General features: G+C 52.0%; 1 protein-coding gene across 1 annotated transcript; it reads right to left on the minus strand.

The window, feature by feature from the left end:
- Positions 1-4,259: 4,259 nt before the first annotated feature.
- Positions 4,260-10,322, minus strand: RBPJL (recombination signal binding protein for immunoglobulin kappa J region like). The gene is made up of 9 exons (XM_049869609.1): positions 10,100-10,322; positions 9,810-9,925; positions 9,440-9,614; positions 7,547-7,684; positions 7,007-7,116; positions 6,591-6,743; positions 5,759-5,914; positions 5,528-5,631; positions 4,260-5,429 (listed from the first exon to the last, which is right to left on the minus strand). Exons 1-9 carry the CDS (start codon positions 10,230-10,232, stop codon positions 5,162-5,164), a joined length of 1,353 nt encoding a protein of 450 aa, XP_049725566.1. The 5' UTR covers positions 10,233-10,322; the 3' UTR covers positions 4,260-5,161.
- Positions 10,323-12,637: the final 2,315 nt, after the last annotated feature.

A 12,637-nucleotide genomic window follows, 5' to 3' on the forward strand; every position in this document is an offset into this window, starting at 1 on the left:
CTGGTGGGAACGCAAAATGATACAACATTTTTGGAAAATGATATGGAGCTTCCTTAGAAAGCTAGAAATAGAAATACCATTTGATTCAGCGATCCCAGTCCTAGGAATATAACCTAGAGAAATAAGAGTCATCACCTGAATAGATATATGTATACCCATGTTCATGGGTGCATTGTTCACAATAGCAAAAGATGAAAACAGCCTAGATGCTCATCAACAGATGAATGGATAAACAAACTGTGGTACATACACACTATGGAGCATTACGCAATGCTGAAGAACAACAATGAATCTGTGAAGCATCTCATAACATGGATGCATCTGGAGGGCATTATGCTGAGTGAAATAAGTCAGTCACAAAAGGACAAAAATTGTATGAGACCACTACCGTAAAGACTCATGAAGAAGTTTACATACAAAAAGAAACAATATTTGATGGTTATGGGGGGGGTGGGGATGCAAAAACACTTAATAGTCAATAGATAAGTGGTAACTTTGGTGAAGGGTAAGACAGTACACAATACTGGGGAAGCCAGCACAACCTGTTCAAGGCAAGGCCATGGTAGCTCCATAGACACATGGACCTGAGGGACTAAATTGCTGGGCTGGGGGCTGTGGGGGACCATGGTCTCAGGGAACATCTAGCTCAATTGGCATAACAGAGTTTATAAAGATATGTTCTACATTCTACTTTGGTGGGTAGCGTCTGGGGTTTTAAAAGCCTGTGAGCGGCCATCTAAGATACTCGACTGGTCTCACCCCTTCGGGAGCAAGAAAGAATGAAGAAAAGTAAAGATACAAGGGAAAGATTAGTCCAGAGGACTAACGGACCACATCTACCACAGCCTCCACCAGACTGAGTCCAGTACATCTAGATGGTGACCGGCTACCACCACTGACTGCTCTGACAGGGATCACAATAGAAGGTCCCAGACAGAGCTGGAGAAACATGTAGAACAAAATTCTAACTCAGAAAGAAAGACCAGACTTGCTGGCCTGACAGAGACAGGAGAAACCCTGAGAGTATGGCCCCCGGACACCCTTTCAGCTCAGTAATGAGGCCACTCCTGAGGTTCACCCTTCAGCCAAAGATTGAACAATTCCATGGAACAAAACAAGACTAAAGGACTACACCAGCCCTGGGGCAGGGACTGGAAGGTAGGAGGGATCAGGACAGCTAGTAATAGGGAACCCAGGGTTGAGAAGGGAGAGTGTTGACAAGTCGTGGGGTTGTAAACCTTCATCTAAAGTTCAATTAAAAAAAAAACCTAATCTGGCTCTGCCATCAACTGGATGTGAGACCTAGCCTAGTCCCTGCCCCTCCCTGAGCCTCAGTTTCCCTTCTGTAAGATGAGGAGGAATATGAACTAGAGCAATGGATTCTCAACCCTGGCTGCTTGTTGGAATCACTTGGGAGAGTTTCCAAACAATACAGGCACTGGGTTCCTCCCTCAGAGTCTAATCCAATCTATGGCCTGAATATTTGTAATTTTTATACCTCCGTGAGTGATTCTGGAGTCCCAGGGCTTAAGTGCAAGGCTGCTAACCAAAACGCTGGAGGCATGAGTTCACCCGGAGGTGCTGTGGAAGAAAGGCCTGGCAATCTCCTGCCAAAAGATCAGTAGTTGAAAACCCTATGGAGCATAGTTCAATTCTGACATGAGTAGGGTTGTCATAAGTCAGAACTGACTCGAGGACAGCTGGTAACTGGCAGATGATTCTAGAAAGAAGAGGACTAAACTAGCCCATACATGGGGCTTTAGAGTGTTTGAAACTCCCTGGAAATATACAAATTGTGTTTGTAAACCCTGAGACCATAAAAAAAGTTATGATTCTCTTTAAAAGCGCTAGCAATTCTTTAAAATAAATGTTGTTATTGTTGCTAGGTGCTGTCGAGTCGGTTCTGGCTCACGGCCACCCTGCGTACAACAGAATGAAACACTGCCTGCTCCTGCACCATGCTCACAATTGTTGCTACGTTTGGGCCCACTTTTGCAGCCACCGTGTCAATCCATCTTGTTGAGGGTCTTCTTTTTTGCTGACCCTCTACTTTACCAAGCACAATGTCCTTCTTCAGAGACTGGTCCCTCCTGATAACAAGTCCAAAGTACTTGAGACAAATTGCCATTCTCGCTTCTAAATAAATGACCCTACAGACAGAGTAGAACTGCCCCCATGAGGTTTCCAAGGAGCAGCTGGTGTATTCGAACTGCTGATCTTTTTGGTTAGCAGCCAAGCTCTGGTTAACATTGTGCCACCAGGGCTCCAAATATATATTATAAATAAATAAACTGAAAACCCAATTATTGGGAAGGGAAGAGTGCCACCTGCTGGTTTCACTTTGCATTTGCAATATCCAAGTATCTGCAGATGGAATGCAATGTGTTATTTTTTGAATGCCAACTCAATGTGCAAGGCATTGTGATGGGTGGTCTAGGACATGCAGAGGTGACAGCTTCTTTCCACCTGGAGCACACAGTCTAGAGGGGACAATGGGCATGTACATAAAGTCCTGTGATCCAGGTAGGCCGTGACATGGTCCCAGGGAACACAGGGTGGGAGCCTGGGGCCTGGCCAGCTTCATGGGCGATCTGAGCGGTCATTTGCGCCCTATGTTCAGAAGGACCCCACACTTGGTTTAATGCTCTGCTGTTGCTATCTTGAAATTCCTAGTAAATTTTGAACGAGGGACCCTGCATTTTCATTTTGCACTGGCCCCCAAAAACTACATAGCCGGTCCCGCCTGGGGTAGTTGGGGAAATCTTGGAGGAGGTGACATCTGATCAGGTGTGGAAGGCGAGGCAGTGGTGGAGGGAGAGGAGAGGAAGCAACACATCCCAGTGCAGAAGGAGGAGAGGGGTGCTCAGGTCATGGTGACTGAGTGGTGGAGGGAAGGAGCTAGATCAGGTGCTGTGAAGGAAGGGGTAGAGAGGAGAGGGGAGAAGATGGCCTTGACATTAGGTGGACTCAGGCCAAGATGCAAGGAGGATGACCAAGAGCAGGTCCAGCAGCTGGAACTCAGGAGAAAGGCTAGGGTTGGGGCTCTGGGGTCACAGGCTTGCAGGTGGGTGCATAGGAAGGGACTAGGAATGTACACCTAGGTCCTCTCCTCTGGCCAAGGGTGTAGGGTCCTCTGAGGGCATGCAGAAGGAAACAGAGCTGCACAGATGGGCCTAGGCTTTGGTGCCAGGCCAGGCTCTTGGTGTCCAGGACTCCCGCCCTGTACAATGGCAGAGGAGCTTCTTGAGGGCAGGGCTAAATGGGGCTCTGAGTTCCCAGCTCTCCATATGATGTGCTAGGAAACCCCTCTAGCTTCCCTACAAGTGGTTCCTTGCTCGAACACTACCAGGGGACAGTGGGCTCATGCTCTCCTGTGGTAGGCACTCATTTGGGGGACATTTCTCAACTCGTTTGCTTCATTCTTCAGCCAGAATCCACCTTCAGGGGCATGAGGGCCTTTGAACAAGGCTCTCCCTTACCCCTCGCCTTGGCTTTCAGCCTGCTGATGGCAGGTGACAGAACTGAGTTGAGACTTTGGGGAACCTAAAGAGCAAACCGCATTTCATCCCTTCTGGGAAACATCAGCTTCCTCTTTGTCGTGGGGCTTTCCGTGTTCTGAGGGAGGAGATTTACAGGAAATGAGCCCTTCCTCAGAGGTCAAGGAAGGCCCAGGGGGCTAAAGCGCTGACTCCACATTTCAGACCAGCTCCTTCCGTACAGCAGCTCCAGGGGCTGGTACAGGCAGCTGGCACCAGCGGCAGCATAATCTTGTTTCCAGCAACCCAAGCCAGGACCTTGTGGATTTCTTTGCTGCCCCGTAAAGCAGTCTAGGCAGGGAGGATTGTGACCCCATACCTGGGTCCCATGCAGAGAAGCCCTTCTCTCAGCCAGGCTGTCGCCCAGTTAATCCCAGGGTTTTTGCCTGGGATTGTCCTGGGGAAGCTTTGTTCTGAAGGAGTCTTGGGTTGGCCTCTGGGCCTGGGGTACATCCCTGCTTGGGATGGAGGGGGAGCTGGTGGGCTAACTCACTCCCAGAGCTGACAGGTGGCCCCAAGGGCAGGAACAGAGGCTCAGGGACGCTAGCTGGTTCTGAACCTGCTTCCTCCTCCAGAAGGAGTTGAAAAATTGAAAAGGTAGGTTCTCTGCTCCATAGACTTGTGGTCCGTTTTTCTCTGGGGGAGGAGGGGTGAGCGGGGGATGGTAGAGAGGGTGGGGAGGTGTGTGCTGGGGAACCACTCTCCTTGAGGATGGGGGCCACACAGGTTAGCTACTGCCTTGGATGGGGTTGAGTGCAGTCACCAGAGGTATCCCTGATCCTCAGTCTGGCAGTCTATGGGCCTGGGGGAAAAGTGCCTGGTGGATAGTTAGACAGCAAGACCTGACCACTGTCCCAGCCACCTGCCCAGCCACCAAAACTGTGGGCCAGAGAGCAAACGTAGATACAGGACACTGTGCTGGCTCCAGCCAGAGGGAGTGCAGGGTGAGGTGGGTCTTGTGCTCCAGGGAAAGACCCCCGTGCTGCAAGAGGGACCCAGTACGCCACACGGTGTCCCAGGTGGCACCTGCTACTCTAGGGGAGAACCAATGCTCCAGGCAAGACCTAGTGCTCCCAGCAGGACCCAGTGCTCCAGGTGGGACCCAGTGTCTAGGTAGGACCTGGCACTCCAGGCCATGCCAGCCATGTGTCCCAGCCTGTGCTTCATGATGGCATGTGGGAACCAACACATGCCTCAGAGTCAATGTCCCAGGCATGGCTCCTCAATGTGTGTGAAATAGTGTGTAAGACACAGGGAGAGACAGAGATAGACAAAGATGGAGGAGCAGTGACAGACACAGAAACAGAAAGAGAGTTACAAAGTTACTGAGGCAGAAAGAGAGGTGAGAGAGAGAAAGTGAGGCAGAGTCAAAATGGGAGCGCCACCACACTGGACACAAAGAGCATCTTGAGCCTGTGTCTTGGCCTCTGTATAAGGGGAAGAGAGAGTGACTGTGTAGGACCAGCAGGGCCTGCTTTCTATGGGGGGAGTCTTCTTCTGCCCAGGCTTCTGGCTTCACCTGGACAACAAACGGGCAGTGCGCTAAGCCTAAGACCCAGAAACGCCACCCTACACAGGCCTGGGCACAGGCTTCAGCGGGGCGGGCAGTGGGGCGTCCAGGCCGCCTAGGTCTGGATGAAGAGGTGGAAGTTGGTGCGCGTGAACTCGTGGTGGATGCTCTCCAGGAGCGCATCTGCGTCAGCGTCCGGCTCGGGGGCGCCCGGGGGCCCCGCGCTGTACTCGGGGGTGTAGGTGAAGGAGAAGGCGCTGCCATAGAAGAGCCTGTCTGCGCGCACCAGGCTCACCGGCACTGTGATGGGCGTGCGCAGCCAGCGCCAGTCACTTCCGAAGGCGGCCACGTCGGGCACCACGCACACCAGGGACCTTGGGCTCCTGGGGGTTGGGCACGGGGTTAGGGCTGCAGTGATCCCCTGGCGACATGTAAGACCCTTGCCCCCGGGGACAAGGTAGGCTGCCACCCACCCCTATACCTGTACATAGTTTCAGCCTCCACATCCCCGAACCACACCTTCAGCCCCGCGTGGAAGTTCTCACCCTGGAGCTCCAGCGTGGCCACATCGCCCCCGCCGCTCAGCTGGGGAAGAAGTGCCACATGGTCGGGGGAGGGGGGAAGGGTAGGGCCAGAAGCCCGCTGGCCTCCCTCACCGGCACCCGCGCCCCCAGCATTGGCAGGGCCCACACCCCCTAGCGCCCAGATTCACCTCGAGGGTGCTGATGAGGGGCACCGGAGTGACAGGCTCCCGCGTGCAGGCCAGGCTGGTGCTGAAGGAGAATTCTACCGATTCGGTACCGATGATGGTCCAGCAGGAGCTGTCATTGAGCAGCTCTCGGTTTGCCTCCTTGGGGCAGGGGGAGGCCTGGGAGGAGACCCAAGGGGATGGGGCAGAAGCTTCAGGTGGTGGCCATCAGCGGTGGGTGGGGGAGCCAATTTAGCAGCTTAATTTCTTTGACTCTAAGTCAAACAAGCTGGCTGCAGGAGCAGGTTTCTGAAGGGCCTATTTTCTTTGGATTTTAGAGTTCTATTTTTAACATTGCCCAATTCTACCTCTTAACATTCTACAATTTTAATTTTCTTTGGGAAGGACTACTGCCCAATAATAATTTTTATTTTCTATATATTATGATTCTTTCTCTTAACATTCTGTGACTCCCTATTCTTTGGGGAGACATATTGCTCAATAATTATAATTATTTTCTACATTCTACAGTTCTATGTCCTAACATTCTATGATGCTAACCTAATATTCTTTACTCAATAATACTACTTATTGTTATTTTTATTTACACTCTACAATTCTATGTTCCAACATTCTAATATTCTCTGGAGAGGCATATTGCTCGATCATATTAATTATCACTATTTTTTCTACATGCTACAATTCTGTCCCTAGAGTCTATGATCCCAACACTCCACGGGAGGCAGTATGGCCCAGTAAGTAGCAGCTATGTTGATGTGTTGCGGACCTGAGGTTCTATGGTTCTCCCTGCGGTCTGATTTTCTAAGATGCTTGGTGCTGACGTTCTGTTTCTCACCTGGAATTGCACCACCTTCTCTGTGGCGAGGCATAGGTAGGTGCCCGCCCCTCCTGAAGGACCCCCTGGGAACTGGAATGCACACTTATGCAGTTGGGAGATGGGCTCGTCCACATCGAGGAGTGCACACTGTTTGGCTACTTTGCGGACGATCTGCACAGAAAGGTTGCAGGAAGCGTAGTACCAAGGGGTCCAGGTGCCCACAGGCTGCCCTCCCAGCCAGCTCTCTGCTACTCTGATAGCTTTTCAGGCACTGGGCGAATCCCCCTGCCCCTCTTCCTCCACCCAGCCCCACAAAGCCCTGAGTATCCCCAGAGTGTTAAGGTGTCTTCTTGCCTTGGGTCCCTACCCTCCAGTCTTGCCCATGTGGGGCGTGAATCTGGAGGAGCCTCCCAGGACAACCCCTCTTCCCATACCATAGGAGGTAGTGTGACGCCAGTGACAGTGCAGACGAGCTGCACCAGGGAGCCATAGCGGACGTAGCCCTCTCGAGGCGGGAAGTCCCCTTGGGGATAGTTCTCATCAGCTGAGAATGAAAGAAAGGAGGGGAGGAGGATTCCAGAGGGCCCAGGCTTCTGCTCTAAACTCGGCCCCTCCTGCCTCTGGGCCCACATACATCACACACACATTGGCCTTCTGCTTAGGTCTGGCACGCAGAGAAGAAGCTAGCACTGAAGGTTCTAATAATCCTGGAGAGGTCATTTATGGCCATCCCCATAAATGTCTGCCTTTTGGAGGGGGGCTGGGGACAGGCAGCTGAGTTGAGAGTAGGGGACAGGGCACGGCTGTTGGAGTCAGTCACTGGCTGCCCTGGACCTTTGGCCAGTCTGTTTGCATTGCTGAGCCTCAGTCACATGGGGCCAAGTTTACCTTCCTTGAGGAGTTGTGGTGAAGATTAAATAAGCTAATGCAGGTAAGGCTAAGGCGCCCTGTCCAGCGCCTGCTGCTACCATTACCCAGGTGCAGTGTGAAGGCAGCCCACTGGCGTGCACTGGCCACAAAGGCCCCATCCTCTACCGAGAGGTAGCGTGTGGAGACCGTCTGGGAACGCAGGCGGTTGAAGAGGGAGACCTTAGAGCCCGAGGAGATGCACACTGTGAAGGGAAGCAGAATCAGTGCCCCTGGCTGGCTTGGTCCCTTGAACTCGCCAGACAATTTCTGATTCTCTGGGTCAGCCTGGCTAATAGTCCTAACTGGCCTAGACCCACTGGGCACTCATATTCCAAAGCTATTTATTCGGTACGTTTGCAACCCTGCTTCCATACCTTTGTCTGTTCCTTTTGGCTCCCTGGGTATCCTTCAGTTCAACAAACAGCCTTTTATCAAGTATTCGCTAAGTGCCTACTTTGTGGCAGGCATTGACCTGGATACTGAGCACCAAAGGGTGAATTAGACCCAGCTTTTCTCTGGAAGAGTTTACTGTCTTGGAGGGAGATAGGAACATAAATATAAAATTTCAATATGATGTGATAAGGGCTGATAACCTAGGAGGGCTTCCTGGAGGAGGTGATTCAGCTGAGTCATGAAGTTGGTAAGGAGTTACGGAAGAGAGTAGGCAGGCAGTGTGAAACAGCAGTACAATATTACTCAGGCTTGACGTTTGTCTCTCTTCCAGTCTATCATGCATACTCACAGCCACAGTTTAGTTTTCTGATTATACTGTGATCACTTGGGGAGAAAGCACTGGGTTTTCTCCCTCTCTCCCCTCATTGTGCTAGTCATACTATAGGTGCTCAACTCATGCTTAGCCAAGTTCCCATCCACTGAATAACGATTGCTAACATTTATTGTGTGCCAGGTACTGTTTCAAATGCTTTCTATGTATTAACTCATTTGATTTGCTCAACAACCCTCTGAGATAGATAATATTAGCCCTGCTAAACAGGGGTCAACTTGCTCAAGATCACACAGCTAGCAAGTGGCAGAGCCAGGACTCAAACCCAGGCCGCCTGGCTCTGGCATCTGCACTCCGAACCATCGCATTGACACCAAGGGCCAGTGAGAGCACTGCCTGGATCAGAGGCATTCTATAACGGGCTTTTAATAGACAGAAAGTAAGTGTGGTGGAGGGGAAGAAGCTGGGCTCCAGAAGCCCATCACCCAAGTTCACATCCTGGCTTGGCCACTTCCTACCTAGGCAATCCTAGGCAAGGCTTCCAGAATGTGATAGGCACTCAATAAATGTTTCTTAAATGAATGGATGGAGGTCCCGAACCTCACTTTCCTCATCTATAAAATAAGCACAATGCTAGTATCTAGTACCTAGACATAGACATGGTGAACATCATATAGGACAGTGCATGTTATGTGTCTGACAGGAGAGCACCCTCCTCCCACCCCCAGTGATGGCAGTGGTGAGGTTGTCCTTGTTATTCTGACATATTTCTTTTTGTGCATTCTTAAAGCTCCAAGCCTTGGGATTTGCCACTTGACAATCAGAACAGTACTTATCGCAGACTGTCTCTGATCAGTTAGGTGTGTCTCTCTCCCCGGCTGGGCTGTCCGCTCCTCTAGAACAGACACCTGCTCCTATTTTATACGAGCCAGCGCCTAGCACAGAGCCAGGCATATAGGAGGCACTTAATAAATAGTTTACACGGAATTTCCCCTGCCCTCTTGTCATCACTTCTAAATCTGTCCCTAGCCCACTACCTGCCAGCCGTTTTGTCTGCTCTGGGCCCCCAAATTCCCACCCTCAAGTCCCATACACCCTCACCAGTCTCGGCCTCTCCCTGGGCTCAGCCTCGTGCCAGCTCTCCTGGACCCCACCCCACGGCCCAGACCTTCCCCCCCTTCCAAACTTGAAGGCCCGGGTCTGAGTCCAGCGCCCCGCCCCCGCCCCCGCTCACGGTCCGTGTTCTTCAGCGACTGTTTCTTCTGCGAGGGCTTGGAGATGACCTTGATGAGGCGGCTGTGGAAAGTGCCCAGCTCCCGGCCCCCTCGGAGCACCAGCCGCAACACCAGCCGGAAGTGCTTCCTCTTGTCGGCGTCCGAGATGAACAGGGTCTTGGCGCAGCCGAATTCCTATTGGGCTCGGGGGGAGAGGCCGGCTCATTCCAGCCCCCCCCCGGAGGGTGAACCAACCTCCCCCGGTGAGCTGACGTCCGTTCCATCGAAGGTGACAAGAAGCGCCGCGACCTAAGCCTCGCTACTTCTCTCTTTCTATCATCTCTTGACCCTCCCATTGAAGGGAGAGACATGGGTCCCAGGCGCTCTCACCCTGGAGTCCGGCTGCTCCTCGAAATTCAACTTCTGGGTCTCGGCGGCGCTGCCTGACGCACCATCCAGCCCCATGTACCCGCAGACCGTGGGCCCGGTTTCCCCTGCCTGCTGGGCTGGAAAGGGACACCAGCTGGCTCAGAGGACGCAGGTGTCAGCAAAGCGTAGTTCTGCCCACCAGAGGGCGCTCGAGCCTGCGCCTGCGAACCGCCCGGCTCCCAGGCCTGAGTGCGTGGGTCTCCCTACAGAGGGAGGAGGCCGGCAGCACTTCAGGCTCCTTCTGCCCTCACCTTGGCCTTGCCCTGGCTTCACCCTCCAGCCGGGACCTGAGAGGTAGACACAGGGCGGGGGGCAGAAGAACCTGCGGAGACAGGTGAGCACTGGACTCAAGTATCCATCTTCACCTGGCTGTCTTGCAAGCATCTCAAAGGTAGCAGAGCCCAGCAGAACCCTGGATTCCCCTTTTACTCCCACCACCAGGCTTCTCTAAGATAGTAAACCCCACTCATATTCACCGAGAGTTTTTCACACCTCTCATTCAGCCCATTGGTAAGTCCTGCCCGCTCCACAATCAAAATGTATTCAGAATCCATTGGCTTCTTCACACCCCTGTCTCAGAATCTCCATCACCTTTTTCTTAACCTTTTTTTTTTTAATAGTAAATATAGGTAGATAGATAGATAGCCCTAGGTGGCACAAACTGTGCTCCACTGCTAACCTAAAGGTGGGCTGTTCGAACCCACCCAGTAAAAAGCGGAAGAAAAGGCCTCGCGTTTTGCTTCCAATAAGATTACAGCCAGGAGAACCCAATGGAGCAATTCTACTCTGTAACACATGGGGTTGCCATAAGTTACAACTGCCTCCGCTGGCAATTAACAGCAACAAACAAATGTATACATTTTTTACATGTGTAATTCAGAGACAGTAATATCATTCATTATGTTGTGCAGCCATCACCGCTGTCCCTTTCCAAATGTTTCTTTCGCCCTCAACAGCAGCTCAGTGCACCCTAAGCAGCGACTGTCTTTCTGCCTCCCTACTACCCCTGGTGACCACTAATAAACTTTGGTCTCTACACATTTGCCTGTCCTAGCTATTTTGTATAAGAGGAACCATACACTATTTGTCCTTCCTCCCTCCATCTATTTTTCATGTAGCAGTCAGAATGCCTTTTAAAAGCACAAATCAAATCCTGTTCTCCTTCCTAAAATCCTCCAATGGCTTAAAATTCAAAGTCCGACCCCTGCTTACTTCTCCAAATTCATTTCCTACAACTCATCCCTTTTCATCAATTCCAGCCACCCTGACTTTTTTGGTACCTCAAGCAGGCCAAGCTGGGACAACCTCAAGGTCTTTGGATTTTCTGTCTCTTCTGCTTGGAACACTCCCCAGATTTCTCCATATCTGGCTCTATTTTAACTTTCAAGTCTCAGCTCAAATGTCACCTCCTAAAAGGTGACTTTTCTAGCTAACCTATGTCCCCCTGCCCCCCAGGTTTCTATCACATTTCCCTCTTCTGTTTCCTTTCTAGCTCTCGTCACACTTTGCAAGTTTCTCGTTTACTAATTTGTTGTTGTTGTTGCTTGCTGTCAAGCCGATTCCAACTTATAGAACAGAATAGAACTGCCCCATAGGGTTTCCTAGTCTGAAACCTTTACGGGAGCAGATTGCCGGGTCTTGTCCCTTGGAGCCTCTGGAAGGGTTCAAACCACTGACCTTTTGGTTAGCAGCGAGTGCTTAACCATGTGCCACCAGGGCTCCTTGGGTACCATTTGTGGGGAGTTTCTTGTCTGTTTCTCCCACACTAAAATTAAAGTGCTCTTATGAGTGGGCACTGTGTCTGTTTTGCTCAGCTATACCCACTGTGCCCCAAAGTGTCCACAGTGCCTGTACATCATAAGCACCCAGTGAGTAGTTGTTGAATGAAGGAATGAACAAATGAATGAGTGAATGCGGACTAGAGATTCACAGGGAGGTTCTATTATAGACCAAAGTGGGGAGGGCTAGAGGTGATGATCAGAAAGGCCAGTAGCTAAGGCCTTGGTCCCCAGGCACTCCTGCGGTCTAAAAGGCACTGAACACCCAGGAGGCATAGGGCTGGGGGCTGCGGACCTGGGAGGGGGGTCCCAGGCACCTACCGCTTCTCGTTTCCGTACGATTTCTGGGCTACCTTGGCGTGCAGGATCCGCACTGTCTGCTCACACTGTTGTTGCAGGCATCGACGCACGCCTTCCCGCAGGACAGTGGCATGCTCTGGGGATGACCTGGGAGTGGGCACAGGAGCGTCAGGGGCGAGGAGGCACCGCGTCCTAAGCGCAGGGGTTGAATGAAATGAAGCTGGGGGCGGTGGGATGCTCTATTTTCTGCTCCCGCAGGGGCAGTAAGAGGAAGTGTAAGCAAGGCAGGGGACTTGGGTGGCAAGTCATGTTCTAAATATTTGGGCTGCGCGGGGCTCAGTGAGGCCTGCATGGAGCCCACCTGGACCACCCAGGTGCCTCCCCGTGGGTCTGGCTCCGAGCCAGTTACAGCCTGGCTCAGGGTACAAAGGCCGCACTTGTGGAGGGATGGGAGCCTCGGATGGGGCGGGGTATGTGAGGGCACACGATATCCTTACACCTTGAAGGTACAGGGTTGTTGGAGGTTAAACTTCACCCCTGAAAAGTCTTGACTCAGGGCGGGAAGCGCCTTGGCAGGACGCCCAGCCCAGCGCGCGCTCGCCTCTGGCAAATGCCTCTAAACCTGGAGGGTCCCCGAACATTTGAGCCCTTCTGGGGTCAAAGAGGAGCCCTGGTGGCACAGTGGTGAAGTGCTACGGCTGTTAACCAGAA

This window comes from Elephas maximus, chromosome 25 (assembly GCF_024166365.1).
Source record: "Elephas maximus indicus isolate mEleMax1 chromosome 25, mEleMax1 primary haplotype, whole genome shotgun sequence".
Taxonomy (NCBI): Eukaryota; Metazoa; Chordata; class Mammalia; order Proboscidea; family Elephantidae; genus Elephas; species Elephas maximus.

What these genes read in the sequence shown, in the direction of transcription:
- RBPJL (XM_049869609.1), bottom strand. Translation starts at nt 10,232, where the DNA reads ATGCTTGCAAGACAGCCAGGTGAAGATGGATACTTGAGTCCAGTGCTC. An exon ending in GAAGCCAGGGCAAGGCCAAG is followed by an intron (nt 9,926 to 10,099) that starts GTGAGGGCAGAA and finishes GTCCCTTTCCAG; the next exon opens with CCCAGCAGGCAGGGGAAACC. An exon ending in GCGTCACACTACCTCCTATG is followed by an intron (nt 6,744 to 7,006) that starts GTATGGGAAGAG and finishes CTTTCTGTGCAG; the next exon opens with ATCGTCCGCAAAGTAGCCAA.